This window comes from Rhineura floridana, chromosome 5 (genome assembly GCF_030035675.1).
Source record: "Rhineura floridana isolate rRhiFlo1 chromosome 5, rRhiFlo1.hap2, whole genome shotgun sequence".
Lineage (NCBI taxonomy): Eukaryota > Metazoa > Chordata > Lepidosauria > Squamata > Rhineuridae > Rhineura > Rhineura floridana.
In genome coordinates, this window is record NC_084484.1 from 114178618 (window position 1) to 114197337 (window position 18720).

General features: G+C 40.4%; 1 protein-coding gene and 1 pseudogene across 2 annotated transcripts; one reads left to right on the forward strand and one right to left on the reverse strand.

Annotated features, from left to right (window-relative positions):
* Positions 1-11108, forward strand: HSPA13 (heat shock protein family A (Hsp70) member 13). 2 transcript variants are annotated; one of them, XM_061627925.1, is made up of 5 exons: positions 1-275; positions 3312-3652; positions 4377-4590; positions 5844-6011; positions 6847-11108. In XM_061627925.1, the coding sequence occupies exons 1-5, from the start codon at positions 251-253 to the stop codon at positions 7524-7526; spliced, it is 1428 nt and encodes a 475-aa protein (XP_061483909.1). In that variant the 5' UTR covers positions 1-250; the 3' UTR covers positions 7527-11108. The 2 variants fall into 2 exon arrangements, with proteins under 2 accessions (XP_061483909.1, XP_061483910.1); XM_061627926.1 differs by lacking the exon at positions 1-275 and adding an exon at positions 309-614.
* The window catches only part of LOC133385265 (ATP-binding cassette sub-family C member 2-like), a 24342-nt pseudogene continuing 13383 nt past the window's right edge, over positions 7762-18720 (reverse strand).

Here is an 18720-nt window from a genome sequence, read left to right on the forward strand (position 1 = left end):
GCGTTTACAAGCTGCGTTAGCTGGTGGGTGTTGTAGTCTCCTTGTCTACCGGGCTGTACTGCAGTTTAGGCCTAACTAAACTACATTTCCCAGCATGTCCCGCGCGGCGCGAGATTTTCCAAGCTGCTCATGTGAGACGAAGGTACAGTCATCAAACCGGCAAACGACTCAGGAAGCCGGCGAATGCTATACAGAGTAGCAGAGGGAGTTTTGTAGGGACCGAACCAGAGCAGAACGAGAGATCACGGAGATGGCCGGGGAAATGACGGTGCTGGGTGAGTGAGACGGGTCCGCTAAAGGCCGGTTGTTTCTTGTCCCCTCCTCTGCCCGGCGCTACGTTAAGCCGCCTGAATTCTCGCCTTCCCTCTGTTTTTTTTTTTTTTGAGGGAACCCCAGCACAGACCCGGTGTTGAAATCCTGGGCTCAACATCGCAACAGACGAAGCTGAAATAAAAGCTTTGAGTATGTGCAGGATATCCGAGATGGACCCTCACGTTTCAGTGGCACTATACCTTTTCGTCTGAATATCAGTCACAGGAGGGCCATCGTCTTCATGCTGTGCTTATAGGGTGGCTGGAGGCAACAGAGGACGGGACTCCTGCGCCTCTGATTAGGTGTGTAGAAAAGAGGATTCTGCACAACCATTAAGAGTGCAAGAGTTCTGCTCTGTTTTGCCTCTGGTCACGCTTATTTACTTGTGGGCCACCTTGGGAAGCAAGATGCTGGACTAGATGAGTTTTTGGGCTGATCGAGTAAGGCTTATACTATGTTCAACTCTACTGCCCTACTGTTTTTAATTGGTTTGTATGTTTTTATATTGGTGTATGCTGTGGTATACAAATACTTTTTAAAATAAAATACATTAAAAATAAGTATTAGCGCTTGTTAGCCAGAGTAAATCAGTCGCCTCGGGTATTATGAAAGGCAGCAAATGCTTTGCTTTTAAAAAAAATATATTTATTGTGCTTTTACTGCCAGGAAGTAGGAGAGGCACATGTGGGGCTTTCTGCTTCAAGGTCCAAAATAAATTCACCAGACTTGGCTACTCTTTATCTTGGTGGTGGGGACACCTGTCGGAGTCTTATGTTTCAGGCAGCAAAGTTTCTTGGTCTGGTCCTAGACTTGGGGTAGACTTTGCAGACAATGGCATCTGTAATTTCTCTTCTGGGAAACTGATCAGTGATTGGCAGGGCCAGAGGAAGAGGAATGATTGGTAAATAGGGTAAGGAGGGAGAGGATAAACATTTCACCAGGAGGGTGACTTTTTCTCTCTTCCTAGTGTGGGTTTGTTAAACAGATTGTGTGTGCATCAGCTACCAATATTACAGAAGGCCTGATGGACCTGTTTCAAAGAACTGGCAGTACCAGTGACTAATCAGAAAGATATATTTGAACACTGGCTTCCGTTTATTAATTACTGGAACACTTATCACTATGTCATCATTTGTTTAACTATTTTCTTTTTGGTTTTGTTTGCTCGTTTGTTTTTATATGCTTTGTATTTTTATGTTGCAATTGAGAATGAAACATAAATGTGACATTTTCTGGGGGAAAATAGGTGCTTCAGAGAAATATACAGATAATAATAATAATAATAAATTTAATTTCTTCATCGCCTATCTGGCCGATGGCCACTCTAGGCGACTTACAAATTTGTTAGAATACAATTGATAAAATATATTAATACAGTATAAAAACAATACATCTGCAGCAACAATATTAAAACTGGGCAGGAGGCATTACAGTTATAACAATTAACCCTCCCCGGATATCCTGAAGGCCTGCTGAAAGAGCCAGGTCTTTAAGGCTTTCCGAAACACATTTAGGGAAGAGGCGTGACGGAGATCTTGTGGGAGGGAGTTCCAAAGAGTGGGGGCCGCCACTGAGAATGCCCTCTCTCTAGTACCCGCCAATCTGGCTGTTTTTGTTGGCGGGATTGAGAGAAGGCCCTGTATGGCCGATCTTGTCGGGCAGCATAATTGGTGGCGTTGAAGGCGCTCCGTGAGATAAACTGGGCCGAAACCATGTAGGGATTTAAAGGTCAATACCAACACCTTGAATTGGGCTCGGAAAACAACTGGTAGCCAGTGTAGGTCGAAGAACACTGGTGTGATGTGATCTTGGCGGCGACTATTCGTAAGTAGTCGAGCCGCCGCATTTTGTATCAGTTGTAATTTCCGGACCGTTTTCAAGGGTAACCCCACGTAGAGCGCATTACAGTAGTCCAAACGAGAGGTGACCAGGGCGTGTACCGCTAGTGGGAGCTGGTGAACAGGAAGGTAGGGTTGCAGCCTTCGTATGAGGTGTAGTTGATACCAGGCTGCCCGGCTCACTGCCGAAATCTGAGCCTCCATGGACAGCCTGGAATCAAGCACAACCCCAAGGCTGCGGACCTGGTCCTTTAGGGGTAGACTCACCCCGTTGAACTTCAGGTCAATGTCGCCCAACCTTCTCTTGTCCCCCACAAGTAGTACCTCGGTCTTATCAGGGTTCAACTTCAGCTTGTTCCTTCCCATCCATCCACTCACGGATTCCAGGCACTTGGACAAGGTCTCCACAGCCAACTCTGGTGAAGATTTAAACGAGAGATATAGCTGAGTGTCATCTGCATATTGATGACACTGCAGCCCAAATCTCCTGATGATTGCTCCCAGCGGCTTCATATAGATGTTATATTTCATTTGTGTGGATAGCTCAGTGAAAATGCCAACAGTGTGCAACAGCTGTGAAAAAAGCAAATTATGCTACATTTATTAGAAAAAAGGTTCAAAATCAAACTGGTAGTATCAATATGCTTTTATTCAAATCCGTGGTGCGGCTCCATTTGGACACTTTGTGCAGTTCAGAAAGGACATTGTAGAGCTAGAAAAGAGAAAACCAAATTGAACAGAAGTGTACAGCCTTACCTGCAAGTAAAATCCAAATGGTTGGGCTCTAGAAAAAAAGACAATTTATGGGGGACGTGATAGATAACAGTCTGCATCTGTGTTGGAATCACTTTTTAATATGTTTGTAAACCTTTTTTTAAAAAAAACCCAATGTGTTTTTAACCTTTTTTTTTAAGATGTCTTCAAAGCTTTTTTAAAAAATGTTTTGTTTTAATGTATTTTAAAGTCTGTTTTTATGATGTTTTAAAGTGTTTTTAGTACTTTTGTTTACTGCCCTAGACTCCTGCTGGGAGGAAGGGCAGGAGATTGATTGATTGATTGACTGACTGACTGATAAAGTGATGTGGAAAAGTGAATAGTGTATTAATTTCTGCTGGGATTAATTCTCTAGTCTTCTTTTAATTTTTCTTTCTTTCATCTTAGGTTCTGCTATTTTGACACTCTTGTTAGCTGGATACCTGGCCCAACAGTATTTACCTATGCCCACACCAAAAGTAATAGGGGTTGACCTTGGCACCACATATTGTTCCGTTGGCGTTTTTCTTCCTGGTGCAGGGCAGGTGAAAGTGATTCCTGATGAAAGTGGGCACCACAGCATCCCAAGCATAGTGTCATTCACAGAGAGAGATGTTTATGTGGGATATGATGGGCTAGAGCTGGCAGATTCAAACCCACAAAACACTGTGTATGATGCCAAGCGTTTTATAGGGAAGCTCTTTACGCCAGAAGAACTTATAAGTGAAAGCAGAAGATACCCATTTAAGGTGAGCTTAATGCTTTGTTTACCAGCAAGCTGCCAAGGTGTGTTTGATAACCACAGTTTTCACTGCTATGGAACAAGTAAGAAGACCTGATACCATTTGTTCTAGGAATAGGTGAAGTTGGTACCTTGTTTGATACCTTGTGGTAAGAAGTGCTCAGTACCTGTGAGGAGCATGTTTTTGCAATCATTGGAATATATTAGTGCTGCTGGGGACTACTTAAATTTTACAACATTCTTCAATATTAATTTTTATGCATCATGTGATTGCAGATTATATATAGTTCAGACAAATTATTTTTAATGGGCAAAGAAAGCTATAATAAATTCTGGCATGACCGTATAGTTCCTCTGTATGAGGGGCTTTAATTTTGTGTCAGCTGCCTTTAAAATCAATTTGTTATAGTGTACTTCAATGTTTATTTGTTTTGTGAATTTCTGTAATGGAATAGCTATATTTATATTGTCTTAATTTTTTAAATTGTGTTTTAAATTGTTTTTAAAAGATGTATTTTAAATTGTATTTGTTTTTAGTTACTGTAAACCGCCCAGGGAGCTTCGGCTATGGGGTGGTATACAAGTATAATAAATAAAGAAATATATGCTTATTAACAGCACAATCCTGTGCATGTTTACTCAGAAGTAAGTCTTGCTGTGTACAGCCAGGCTCACTCTTTGATAAATATGTGATGGCAGCTTAACAAGCTTGATTTTTTCTTGTTTTTCAGATTCTTAACAACAAGGGAGCTCCTGAATTTTCCATTGCAACCAATGAGACTTATAGTGTAACACCAGAATACATTGGTTCTCAACTCCTTTTGAAACTGAAGAGGATGTCAGAGGACTATCTTGGAATGCCGGTTTCCAAAGCAGTTATTTCAGTGCCAGCAGAGTTTGATGAAAGACAACGAAACTACACAATTAAAGCAGCAAGCCTTGCAGGTGATGCACATTTTGTCCTTGTACTCTTACTAAATTCAGTTTATTTTCATAATGGCATACTTGGAGCATATGTAATAGTTGACAGATGTGATGTTCCTGTAAGTTAGCATCTGTAAATATGGTAAGTGCAGGTCTATTGGGTGATGTATGGTAATTGACTGAGAGAGAAAGGGGGAGTACATGGGTGAGAAGCTGAAGTATGCTGGATGATGATTGGCTGAGTGGCTGGTTGGCTGAAGGTATAAATGGAGGCTTGTGAGTGATGAGTGGGAGAGAGAAGGTCGGTTGGAAGGTGGAAGAGAGAGTCAGTTAGAGAGAGGTTGTTGAGTTGGTTGGCAGAGTTCTGAGGGAAGTTTGGATTGGATTTGGCTGATATTTAGAGGATATATATGAACAGAAACATAAAGAGTAACCATATATGAAACCATACACTTGCGAAACATTCCTAAAGTAATCTTGTTATTTCCTGTTATTAGTAAATAAATACTTATTTGGTTTACCAAAGGCCTGATCCTTGGCTGGGGAATATACAGACCAGAAGGGAGGGCAAGGTAATTACCAAGGCTGAACAGCAACAGTATCTAATGGTGGCAGCGGTGAAGGGAGGAATGGTAACAAGTCAAGTATCCAGAGCAACCCAGAGTTGTATGCTTTTTATATAAAGATACAAGGGGGTTGGGAACAGCATAAGCACTCAGTCACAAAAGTAACCAGCTAGAGAGAGACTCAGGCAAAGTCTCTGGGAGTATTGGTTACAGGACGTGACTGGTGGTGTTGCCTAGCAGTGGGATCTAGTGAGATCTGTGCTAGAGCGGAGTGAGAAACCATATAAAGGACGGTCCGGACTGGTAGTGTCCGTGGTGGTGCCTAGTGAAAGGCAGTAGCCACAAGCAGGTGGGAACCTGACAGGGAGAACCAGAGAAGGTCGTCACAACAGACACTGACATAATGGCTTTGACTCATACAATGTTTAGAAACCATGAATGAAAAAGCTCCAGAGTGATAAGCAATTTGGGGGAAAAAATAATTTAAGAAAAACAAAACCACTTGCACACACAATTTTGTTGTCCAAAAAAGAGAGTTAGACATGAGTCTACAAACTATAATTATTGCTAACTTAAATATCCACTGAATCCTATTTTATTTAGGATCATTATTAATGGACTATCTTTTAATACATGTTTTGTTTAATACACAAAATAGAATAGAGGGTTTAAAATGAAAATACTGATAACTTGTTTCACCTTTTCAAGGACTGGAGATTTTGCGGATAATTAATGAACCCACTGCAGCAGCAATGGCGTATGGTCTTCACAAAGCTGATGTTTCTAATGTTCTGGTAGTAGACTTGGGTGGAGGAACGTTGGATGTTTCTCTGCTAAACAAGCAAGGAGGGATGTTTCTGACCCGGGCCATGGCAGGTAAAGACAAATCTTTACTTTTTTCATATTGTGCAGTACTAGATTATGAAACACTGAAATCTCTTTTGATGACAATTCTAATATGGCAACCTGTAAGTTGATTCCACATGTTTCCTCCATGCTTGTACACAACTGGATTCACCTGTACTTGATTACTGTATAATGACTGGCAGTTGAAATATGTAAACTGATGCCATTGAAAAGTATTGCATTTGAGATTATGTGAGAAGATAGATAATTCTGTCAGAGCTGCTACTTTTGTGATGCCCATGCAAGTCAGCATTTGATGTTGCAGTTAACAAGTCATGAATGTGCATGTGTGTGAGTGCTGTGATGGTGAGGTGAGTACAGAGGTGCTGCCAAATCTTTCTGTGGCTCTATGGGGGTGGTTATTGTTTTGTTTTATGTATGATATATTATATTGGCTTTAATTATGTTGTAAGTTGCTTGCAGACTGTTGGGTAGCAAGCAACTAATAAATAAATGAAAATAAACAGTTTTAATTTTTGTGAGCCCCATTTGCACCCTGTTCCATTGATTCTTCAGTGGGACTTTCTTCCAAATAAATGCACACATGGTTGTCACTTAACCCATGTATGAGGCTTAGAGGGGAAGCTTGCACAATGTGCAATGCACCAAGCTAAGCACAGCCTACCAGCTGTCTGTGGCAGCATATCAGGAGCTCACCTTTTTTGTTGGCAGCCTGGGTCTGCAAAAGAGTAGGATTGCCGAGTACATGGTAAGCACAATACGTGTGCTGCAGGCCTGTCACTGAAAATGTGTATATCTCTCAATTGCTGTGAGTTGCCTGATAGATGTGGGCTTTGTGTTTTAGGTAACAACAAACTTGGAGGGCAGGACTTCAATCAACGATTGATGCAGTACTTATATGATGAGATCCATCACACGTATGGCTCTCTGCCCTCCAGAAAGGAAGAGATACATAGACTCAGACAGGCTGTGGAAGCTGTCAAACTAAACTTGACAGTTCACAGTTCTTCCACAATCAGAGTTTCTCTTACTATGCCAAAGCAGAAGGACCACCATGAACACCTGAAGGAAGAGAACAAGGTATACAGCAAACATGAGAATGTCCCTTCAGAAATAGAAACTGGGATGAAAGAGAATACGAGGGGCAGTCTTCCAGAAGCACAGAGCAGCACTTGGAAAAAAGTTCTGTTTGAAACAGAAATTTCTCGGAAACTTTTTGAGACATTAAATGAAGATCTTTTTGAGAAGGTCCTTGTGCCCGTTGAGCAGGTATTGAAAGAAGGACATCTACACAAGGCAGAAGTAGATGAGATTGTATTAGTGGGAGGCTCCACCCGAATTCCAAGAATACGTAAAGTTATTACAGAATTCTTTGGGAAGAAACCCAACACTTCCGTTGACCCAGACCTAGCTGTGGTAATAGGTGTGGCTATTCAAGCTGGAATAGTTGGGGGATCATGGCCCCTTCAAGTTAGTGCTGTAGAAATTCCAAACAGGCATTTACGAAAGACAAATTTCAACTGAGCTTCAGTGTTCTTAATTCTATTTTATTATCTTCAGTTCCATAACTAAGCAGAGTTCTATTTGTCCTAACCTATCTGCATGTTGCTGGATTGTTCAGCATACATTAGTTCCTCCTCCCTTCTCTCCCTTGTAAGGGATTAGAAACCTAAAATTGAGGGAAATCTCTTGTTACTACTTGGGCTTCAGGAACACATGAGCTCATTTGTTAAAGAAAGCCAATGATCAGAACCGTTTCTGAAGCATTTTATTTTATTTTTCTAATTTAATAATCAACAGAACCTCAAGACTTCATTACTTGAAGAATGGGATGAAATAATTCTGGAGTAATGATGGAGATAGTGTTGGCATATCCTGGTATTTCCCAGGAGTTTGTATTGACTGTAAGCTGGCCTGGCATGTAACAGTATTAATGCAGATAGCACAGCTAAAGTTCATCTTAAATGGCATTTAAAAGCACTTTTCTCAATGTTGCATTCAAGCTTGAATGTGCTTCAGATAGTGGCACTTTACTGAGAGCTGTTCTGCAGATACTACCAAAATCTAGTGCAGTGGAATATTACTATCAAAATTTCCCATCTAATGTGTTTCTTAACATCAGCCGTGTGGAATCATCGCTATTGAACACCTTAGTATTTCCTAGTTTGAGGTAGAGGTGTCTACCCATGTAGTGAAGGATGCTAGTAGCTGTACACATTACCTGTTGGGAACTTCAGTGATTGGGTGGTATATTGACCTTGTTCAAACAGAATGCTAAAACCATGGTTTAGTGCCACATGAATGAGCCTCTGGTTTATGCATTCCCACCTTCCTTATCCTCTGGCAGTCAGAAGATTAGAAGCTTTTGTTTCCTTTTCAGTTAACGGCAGTTTGGCTTTATACCCCAAACCTAAACTGTGGTTAGTGTACTGAAAGGAGGCAGCTTCAAAAGCCACTGTTTGAAGGTCCCTTGTCTTAATAAACCAAAATTAAGACATACCACAGTTTGTCTATGTAACATTAAACCATAGTCTAGTGTTGTATCCAAACAAGGCCAGGGTACAAAGTTTTTCAGTTTTGATCAATTACTACTAAAGATATTCCAAAATGCAGACAACTCTACCTTTGCTTTACTTGTTACTGTTTGTGCAATTCAGATAACAATCTTTTTAACTATTCCATAAAAAAACACAAAGTAGCAAGTTCAGTCTATGCTTTTGTAGAAAGTATTGAAAAGAAATATTCCAGGACTCTTGAAAACACTCCATTCTTGTTAATAAGAAAACTGGTATTTTCAGGCTGCTGATGTTAATCAGAAATATCAAAGTAAACATCTCACTGTTTACTGCTCATTTTTATTTGCTTCTGAGATTGCAATGAAAGACACAGGGATTCTCCTCGAATCCTAATGTGTCAAAAAAAAAAACTCATACAGTGTTGCATTGTAAATGCAAGCAATACTGAGTGTTCCTGGGTTTTCATTCTTGTGGAGAAATGTAAAGTACAAACCTGAGCTATGACTGTCAGCAATTTTCCTGACTATGGTGGCTGGAAAACATGCCAGCAAAATTAAGTAAATATAGCATTATATCCAATTGCCCAGTTTACACTTCGTGTTAGTACACATGGGTGCTTTGTCAGGTTGTCAGGATCACACGTGTAGAGCAAAACCTATTGACTCAAAGAACATTGCTGAAACTGGTTGCCCTATTAACAATTCTGTGTTGTTTTTTGTGGGTGAAAGGAGGGGTGAAAAGGCGGCAGGTATGGGTTTAAGGATAGTAGGACTGGTTGTGTATAGAGCAGGATGCCTGGTGTAAACTGCCCTGTATTTGTGTAGGTACTATAGCCGATACTGCTAAGTAGTGCTACCAAATACTTGGCCAGGATTTGAAGAACTGGGCAGCTAGTTCTAAGAACCCAAGGATCCCCCCATTTCAAATATCAGTCCCCATTCTGCAAAGCAAGCTGCTTTTAAAATCTGAACAGTTTTGAAAGCAGTTTTTCATCGATCATAGGTCTTCTGAGTTTATGGGTGTCAGCTGTTCAATGAAAAAAAAAACACCAAAAATTGCTCTAGATCTTGTGTGAGCCTAAATAGCTCATTGAAGCTGGATCAATTCACATTTGGGATCAAAAGGAGTAGACTAGTTTTATTTTTAAAGGGACCTGTTTTGGTTTTTTAGGTGTACAACAGCAGGAAGAAGGGAGCCAAATAAAATGAGAATATTGGCCACAGATTGTTAAGGAACTAAAGATAGAGCTTATTCAGGCTGTCTTTACAGTTTCAGTGGATAGAAATGTAGCATTGTATCCAAAGCTGGCTAGGTGTGAGCAAAATGGACTTCCACTCATTCCACCCGCCACCTTCAGCCCCTCTGTCTGTGTGCTGTCAGGCTTCCCTAAAAGGTTTGGGGACCCCCTCTGGAGCAGATTTTGGAAAGGAAGGTAAAGTCCTGTGTACGAGAGGAAGTCAGCTTACACCATGTTGCATTCTGCTCATTTACTATCTCAGCCTTTTTATACTCTTGCCAACACAAGACCAACTCCTGTTGCCTCTAAAACTGGTAGCAGTGCTTCCATATATTAATGGAGTAAGGGTGACCCTTCTTGCTTGACTTGGCAAGAAGAGAAAGCTTTGCCTCACAGCTTCCTGTAAATGCCGTTTTATCAGTCCATTTTTATTGAAAGCGTACACTAGAACCTTAAATTGCCAAGTGATGATTTTATGTGGCAAGACAAAGTTACAAGCTTAAACTATGTAAATTTGGATCAAATATAGGTAAGGATTAAGCATAGTTGAAGTTAAAACTGTAAGACTTCCAGACGTTAAATTTCCTGCAGTTGTATTTTGTGTATCAAATTCACATTGATCAGAGACTAGAATAGTTTCTGAAGAGTAGAGAGGGGCAACCATTTCTGGCAGGCCTAATTGTAACAAACTGCTTTAACTGCTGGGGTATAAACAGCAGCTTGTTCAAGTGTTGTTAAGGCAGGCCTCTCTGTTCATGGTAAGCAGAGCAGACTTGATTTCGTTCCCCACTGCTTACTGTTAGATGATGCTGGAGCAGGCTTGCCAGCACTCTTAACCCTAACCTTATGAGCTGCTGTGCTGGTCCAGTATCTTGTAGAACCTGAGTAGAGTTAAGGTTCACTATAACGTGTAGAAAAAGTTGTTTTGCAGAGAAGTAAATCTATTTTGGACATTAACAGCAAACTTTCTTAAACCATCACATGACCCCTATTTTTAAAAACAAATTATAGTAAGATGTCGGTTTTACTGAAGCCATTGCCTTTAAAAAAAAAAAAAAGAACACGCATTCAGATTGCTCTCACAAATTTCTATAACAGAAATATATATGAGAAAACAAGACTTCTCCTTGCTTATACTCCTAGATTTGAATCCTAATTGAGTTAGCTAAGTAACATATCAGCCTTTCTTGCTCAAACTACAGTTCATTTGAGATTGTGGCACATAAAATGGGTAAGTTCGGTTGCAGACTACTGTGAAACAGGTTTTCTGTGTGGAAAATGCTAATTTTGTTTGGAGACTACATTTACAAAAGTGTCTTTTTGTATTATCAAAATAAAAGACTTTTTATACTATCTATGGTGTTTATTTTGACCCTCTATTAAATGTTAAGGAGGTCAGGGCAATTAAACTAGGGTGTTTATAAGGTGCAGGGGACTATCAGCTCATTGTGTTAGGTTTTATGGCCAGAGAATACTCAATTGTGCAATTCCCTCACCTTACTTGCATTTGGTAAGGATGCCTGTGTCATGAGATACTTTTTGTTTGGGTGGGTATTTAGTGACTTAAACTTTAATAGTAAGGAGCAATAGTGCCTACCCAGAACCATAAGGACAAACTGGCATGAAAAAAAAGTGATAGAAGATATGTGATCGGTGACTGTAACTTAATTTTTTTCAGTACTGTAATAAAATCCACACCCATGGAGTGTGGGCTTGGTGACGATCAGGGTTCCCCCAATGAGATGCCTGGACTACAATTTCCATGAGCCCCAGCCAATGGAGGTGTCCAAAACATCTGGAGGGCACCAGATTGGGGAAGTCTGGTTGAGGGCCAATAAGGCTCTACTGATCTCTGTAGTTAATATCCTGGTGTCATAGTTTGATTAAAATACTCTAGCAAAAATAACTTCATAATGTATTCAGACACCTACACTTTGTATTAAAACCATTTATAGTTAGCCACTCAGTCACTTTCTCATTTCCCTTAAAATCATAAACCTACTAGAAAATGTAATAACTATTAACAATTTTTGTAGAAGAATTGAAAAAAAAATATGCACAGTGTTCATAGTAAGTTAGGTGTCTGTTTCCTGGTGTATTCCAGCTTCTGATACCATTTCATAAAACATGCCTTTCTGTTGGAGCAACCTGTCTGGAGTATCAAATTCAACAATCCTGCCAGAATCCAGAACAAGTACCCTGCAAAAGAAAAACAGTATAGTTTAGCCAAATTAGGAGGAGTTAGAACTGATCAACTTGCAAAATAATTATTTTTACAGTGAGCAGTTCATTTGTTTAATTCAAGATTTCCAAACAGGGCTGGCTGTACCTTTTAGGCAGGTGTGGGAACCTGTGGTGTTGCCTGACTATTAACACGTTGGCTAGAGCTGACAGGAGTTGGAATCTAATATCTGGAAGGCCAAAGGTTCCCTATCCCTGCGTTAAGGGAAGGGCCAAGAGTATTAGAGCACATGCTTTACATGTAGACAGTAAGTTTAAACAGCTATTTAAATGACAGAAGCAAGTGATGTGAAAGACTTGTCTGCTGAGAACCTGAAGAATTACTGCCAGATAGAATCAACCTATTGAATCGATGCGTCTGACCTGGTATGAAACAGATTCCTACGTTTTTACAAATGTTTTCACCTCTAATTTGTGAATGCGAGCTACCTTTCCATCAAGTAAATTTGATACTACAATTCTGTGATAAATGCTGTCACTCCAAAAACAGGCACCGAGCCTTGTCCATATTACAATGGGCAAGGTCTACTGAATTCAGTGATGCTACCTAACATTCAGTAGGAGGTAGATTCTTTTTTTATGAGGAGACAAAGTTCAAGGAAAATGTTGAACTTGGGGGGGGGGGAGGAAGTTTTGTTTGCGCCAAGGCCCAAGCAGAAACCACAGTTTATCCATTTAATTTTCAGTGGCTGCTTGGAGTGGAAAAAACACGTGTCAGCTGTAACAACGTACCTATCGGAATCCATTATAGAATGCAGCCTGTGGGCAATGGTTAGCACCGTGCAGTTGTGGAACTCCTTCCGAATTGTAGATTGCACAAGGTTGTCTGTTTCCATGTCAACAGAGGCTGTTGCTTCATCCAAGATTAATACTTTCGTCTTCCGTAACAAAGCACGAGCGAGGCAAACAAGCTGTCTCTGCCCCACACTGATAAAAACAAAAGTTCAATTTTAGTAAGTTCTCTTTAATGGTCATAGGCCTCAGTTTGGGAATGGGTAATTGGTGGCTGCTGTAGCTTCTTGAGAATAGGCATGCAAGTGTGTGTGGGGGAATGAATAAAAATAATTACTACCTTGTTACCAAGCCGCCTGACTTACATGGGCATATGTGGTCCTGATCCAAGAGATCTGAACGCTGTCTGAATGTACTGCCCATCCTTCAATCATCTGACAATAATTGCTCAATGTTTCAGCATGTACAGAAGATGCCAGGTTCAATTCCTGCCATCTCCTGCTAAAAGGATCTCATGCATTAGCAGTGTTAGGAAAGACTTTGCTTGGATTCCTCTTTAGAAAGCCACTGTCAGTCTGAAAAGCAAATACTGGGGTAGGTGGGCTGACTCTGTAAAGGACAGTTTCATTTGTGCAAACACTAATCCCCTTGTGCATCTCTAGATCAGGGAGAGTCCAAGGTAAATAGGCATCTAAGTACACAATAGTAATTTTTCTTCATTCGTCCCTTACTTTGCCCTCCTAGGTAACACTACCTGGGTTAATCCAGCCATTATGCATGGGATCTGGACAGTGCAGGTGTGTGTAAATTATAGGGGTTGGAAACCCAGGCCCAGGGTCTGAATATACACCCCCAGCCTCTCTTATCTTGCCCCTGGACCCCTCTCCCGGCTGCATCTCTCACCAGACCTGCTCCACATCCTGCTTGAATGTTTTTACCTGGCTGGAATGTATTCTTGAACTGAGACAATGCCTCTTGCTTGCCTGGATAGCAAGATGTGTGTGTATGTATGTACAGTATATACAGGACTAGTATATAGGCTACAGTACAAGGGTAAGTGTTACATCTCTGCGCCCACCCACTTTTGCCTCTGGCCCCTGGAAAGCTGCCCACAAGGAAATATGGCCCTCAAGGTGGAGACTGGAAGAGGAATGAGGCAGCTGGCCAAGCATGCCCTAGATTCCCCATATGGTTCATCTTAGGACATAGGCGCTTGAATTCCCTTCTCTGTTTGGTCTTTTCTTTCCCAACACTGCAGTATAGGGATGACAGGCATCAAAATCCCCTCAGCTTCCTCCCGTATACTTGCTGCAATCACATTTTGTGCAGTGTTTGACTGTGTACATACCTGGACTGACCAGAAGATGAAGATCTGGATGCCTTGCTGGGACACCATAAAAAATATTCTGCCCTGGCTTCTGTGCGATGCCTCACCCCTACAATAGCATTTGTGAATACTAGCACTAGACAATGCTAATGAGCAAGTGGAGATCCCTATTCTTCAAGGTTACTTAGCCCACCCCTTAACACAATTTAAGCCTTACCTCAGGTTTTCGCCACCCTCAGAGATCTCATGTAGAAGTTTCTTTGGGAGTGACTGTACAAAGTTCTTCAAGTCACATAATTCCAGTGCACCCCACAGTTCAAGATCAGAGTATCTCCCAAGCGGATCCAAATTTGACTGGATTGTTCCTGAGAATAAGACCGGGTCCTATGGAACAATGTCTAGACAGTATCTCCATGGAGTACAATGCAAAAGACTTTTAGGTTTCACATGGATATTGTAGGGGGGAAATGATTTAAAGAGTAAATGTGTTTGAATAAATGATATTTAGGAGAATTAAATAAAAATGCAGCATTTTAACATTAAGATTCAAATGGTAAAGTTGCTTAACAGCAGCACCAGCTTCCTATTTTATGTGTTGTATTGCAGTTATTATTATTTATACCCCGCCTTTCGGCCAAAGGCCCTCAAGGCGGCTTACAAAAAACACAAATATAAAAATACAATATAAAATACATCAATAAAACAATACAATTTACAAAATACAATTCAGTTTCCTTCCTTAAAAAAAATAAAAAAATAAAAGGACATCATACTCTGTAATAGGCACTGACAGTACTATGTACACAGCCATGTTGTAAGCCCTGCTTCTAATACCAGAAAAAGCAGAGCCTCCCTATTTGAAGACAGTCTACCTATAAGTGCCAGATGCTGAGGGATGAAGGGGAAGTTGTGTTCTGCTTCTCAGGGTGGGAGGGCTGACTGTTAGAAACAGCATGTTACACAAGGTCAACCTCCCTCCACCCAATTGCCCATCAGAAGGTTTGGACTCTTAACTGCCGCTAGCCCCAACCAACACAGATGGTGTTGTCCAAAACATTGCAGGTGGGGCAGATTGGGGAAGGCTGCAATGGATCAATCAAATAAACTATTAGTTGATAAAACTAGGGGCCTGCAAGTTAGGGGCAAGTTAGGGGCACACTTGTTAATTTTTGTACATTATGGAGGTGAGGCTTTGCTTCACACAAACATCATTCTTGGATGACAAGAGACAGATAAAAGCTTGGCTTTCTTTCAGGCACTAGCAGCAGATCCTTAAAAGGATGGTGACATCTACACGTGGACCTAAAGGATCCCACTGTTTCTGGATAAGTTCATTAAAACTATCACAGTAGAATAGTGATGGTGCTCAAATCTTTTCCATTGTAAAACTGGTATTTTCAGTTATAAAATTTATACATATACATGTGATACTAACCTGTGGAATAATGTTGAGGTTGCCACGTAGATCATGCAAACCAATAGTTGCTATGTCAATGCCATCAATGATTATTTTGCCTCCAGCTCTTTCGATTATCCTAAATAAACTATTTGTAAGAGTTGATTTGCCAGCTCCTGTTCTTCCTATTATTCCAATCTGTAACAAGGGTTCTTTTCAAAAGGTATGCAATTTTTTCACCTACACATACTTTAAAGGGGCAACAGTTTGACTGAGTCATTAGAAAATTATATAGTTCCATAACAAAAAAGAACACATTCTTTATTATTATTATTATTATTATTATTATTATTTATTGAGCTTATATACCGCCCGACTAGCAAACAGCTCTCTGGGCGGTGAACATAAAAACATATAAAACTAAAAGCCTTTGACAAAAGATCTCTACTAGTAAATATTAGTGATCAATGTTAGCAGATAACAACTGATTGCTTATGTAGCACACAGCTCAGTCACAGTGCTTGTGCATGGGGGAATTGGGCTCAAAAGAGTGCACCCACCCACACAAATATGGATTATGCCCTTAGATTTCTAGCAAGAACCTTAAGATCTTTTATTTACCCAAGCCTTTTCTGAATGAAATTTTTAATTATTGTCTGCTGATCATCTTCTGGGGCTGTATTTTATTTTAACTGTATTTGTTTTGGTGTACACTTTATACTTATTTTTGGTTTTCTCTACACTGCTCTGGTATTTTACCATGTGAGCTGTTAATAAATCATTTAAAATAAAATGAAGAAATGAGCAGGTTTTCAACTGGTCACGGACACTGGCTGCCAATAGAGTTGAGAAGCATATTTGTTATGTATGTTCTGATGTGCATATGGGGCTGTACATTGCTCCATTTTGAAACAGAAGGGACAGCCTGATTGCACAGTTGAATACATACAGTACATGTTACAGCCCTCCACTGATGTCAGTGAGGCAGCCTTTTGAGGGCAGGAAACCTTGAGGGGCCTATCCAAGTCCCCTTTGCCCACAGGAAAATCAGAGACACTCAGTCAAGGACAACAGCCAACATCCCAGTTACTCAACATCCTTTCAAAACATGGGTAGTGTTCGACTAAAGAATTGTGCAACTGAATGTATTACCATTAGTGAAATGGAACTTCCCCTCTCCTTCCCCTGTGCCGTCCCCAAATCTGCTCCAGACGATTGGGGAAAAGTCCAGAACAGTTTAGGACACACATGGGCGAGGAGAGGAGGAGAACTTTCCATTGTGATACATTGAATACAACCCTATATTTTCAAATATATTTTTTAAATGGAAACAGACAATATTGAGTGTTTTATTTGGCAGATGTTACCTTCTCTTCTTCACAGCTTTGAAAAGATACATCCTGTAGAGCTAAGTCCAGATGTGGCCTGTACCGAACTTGGAAATTTATGAACTGTATGACTCCTTCCTTGGGCCAACCCACAGGTGGCCGGTTGGATAATACCCAAGGGGCCTAAAATGGAGAAATAAACTTCAAAGTGGATAAAACATGTCACAGTTTGGTGAAGATCAGAACATTTACTTAAAATCTTTCACAATGTATAACATTAACTTTTCCACTGCAGATTATGATGGTAGGTGCTGAAGTGGCTTGCTCAGTTTCTGAGCAGCAAGAAAAGTGCCATGTAAAAATGCTAACTTGTACTCTATATGGCCCTCCAGGTGTTACTGGATTGCAACTCCCATCATTCCCTGCCATGCTGACAGGGCTGAAGGATTCTAGAGCAACTACATCCACAGGTTCCCCACTCACAGTTTAGAGAAAACTACCGTGCTTGAATAAAATCAAGTAAGTCTAGAAGCAACGGATAGGAAGCAGGTGTGGAGTGAAGCATGAAAACATTTACGGTCTCAGACTGCAATTTCAACTACAAACAAGACAGCTATGAGTTATAAAATGATTTATTTATTTATTTATTTAATTTATATCCTGCCCTTCCTCCCAGAAGGAGCCCAGGGCAGCAAACGAACATTAAAAGCACTCTAAAACATCTTAAGAACAGACTTTAAAATATATTAAAACAAAACATCTTTAAAAACATCTTTCTTAAAAAAAGCTTAAAAAATTTCTAAAATGCAATTCCAACACAGACGCAGACTGGGATAAGGTCTCCACTTAAAAGGCTCGTGGAAAGAGGAAGGTCTTCAGCAGGCCCCAAAAAGATAATAGAGATGGTGCTTGTCAAATATTAAGGGGAGGGAGTCCCAAAAGGTAGGTCCCACTGCACTAAAGGTCCACTTCCTATGTTGTCCTGAACGGACCTCCTGATAAGATGGTATCTGAAGAAGGCCCTCACCTGCAGAGTGGAGTGATCAACTGTGTATATAACTGTCGCTCTGGGCTCCTACTAGGATAAAGAGTGGGATATAAATCTAAGAAATAAATAAATTATAAGGGATAAGATGATATTTCAGGTATCCTGGTCCCAAGACGTATAGGGTTTTGTACACTAAAGGGGAGGTGCACCTTTAGTAGATCATTTTGTAGATTGCAGACATACCCTTACGGATTTTGAATTTTGGGCTTTGGAAAAGACACATGGACATAATCCAAGTGTACTTTTAAAGAAAGAAATAGCATGGATCCTGAAATTAAACACTCTTTCTCCATATGGGTTAAATGAAGACATGGACTTTCTTCCCCTTCTGTAATGGTATGTACTTTAGATACGATCTCTTAAAAAAGACTGCAGCGAATCACCTAGTTAGCACTCCAGCTGTGACTATTCAGGACTGACTATAACTAACCTGACGATTTCCAGCAGCCACATTTATTAGATTTGTTCCGATGATCGTGATATTGATCACCAACACCCTCCTAAAAGCATTTTTGTCTAAAACCACTGTATGTATCCAGACATTCAGTAATTGGTACGTGAGTAGAGAAGTCTGTTTTTTTATATTCCCACCATGTTCTATATTAGAAACTGTACGTAAAGACCTAAAACAAATTGTATAATTATTTTATTCTATATTTGTTTCTTCTAGCCCCTGATGAAGGCTGTATATTGTTAGCCGAAACGCGTTGGGCTTTTTACAAGATCTTTTTAAAAATACACGCTCCTCATTAAACTTTTGGTATTTTCCTACCTACGTTTTTCTTTTGTCATTCTGGGGCACCCCCCCTCCTCCATCCCATCTTATTGAATGACACCCACTCCTTTGTTGCTTTGTACACTAAAACCTGAACCTTGAACTTGGCCCAGTAGCT

Coding starts and splice junctions, on each gene's coding strand:
- HSPA13 (XM_061627925.1), top strand. CDS start 251: ATGGCCGGGGAAATGACGGTGCTGG. Junction 4,591..5,843: donor TAAAGCAGCAAGCCTTGCAG/GTGATGCACATT, acceptor CACCTTTTCAAG/GACTGGAGATTTTGCGGATA. Junction 6,012..6,846: donor TCTGACCCGGGCCATGGCAG/GTAAAGACAAAT, acceptor TTTGTGTTTTAG/GTAACAACAAACTTGGAGGG.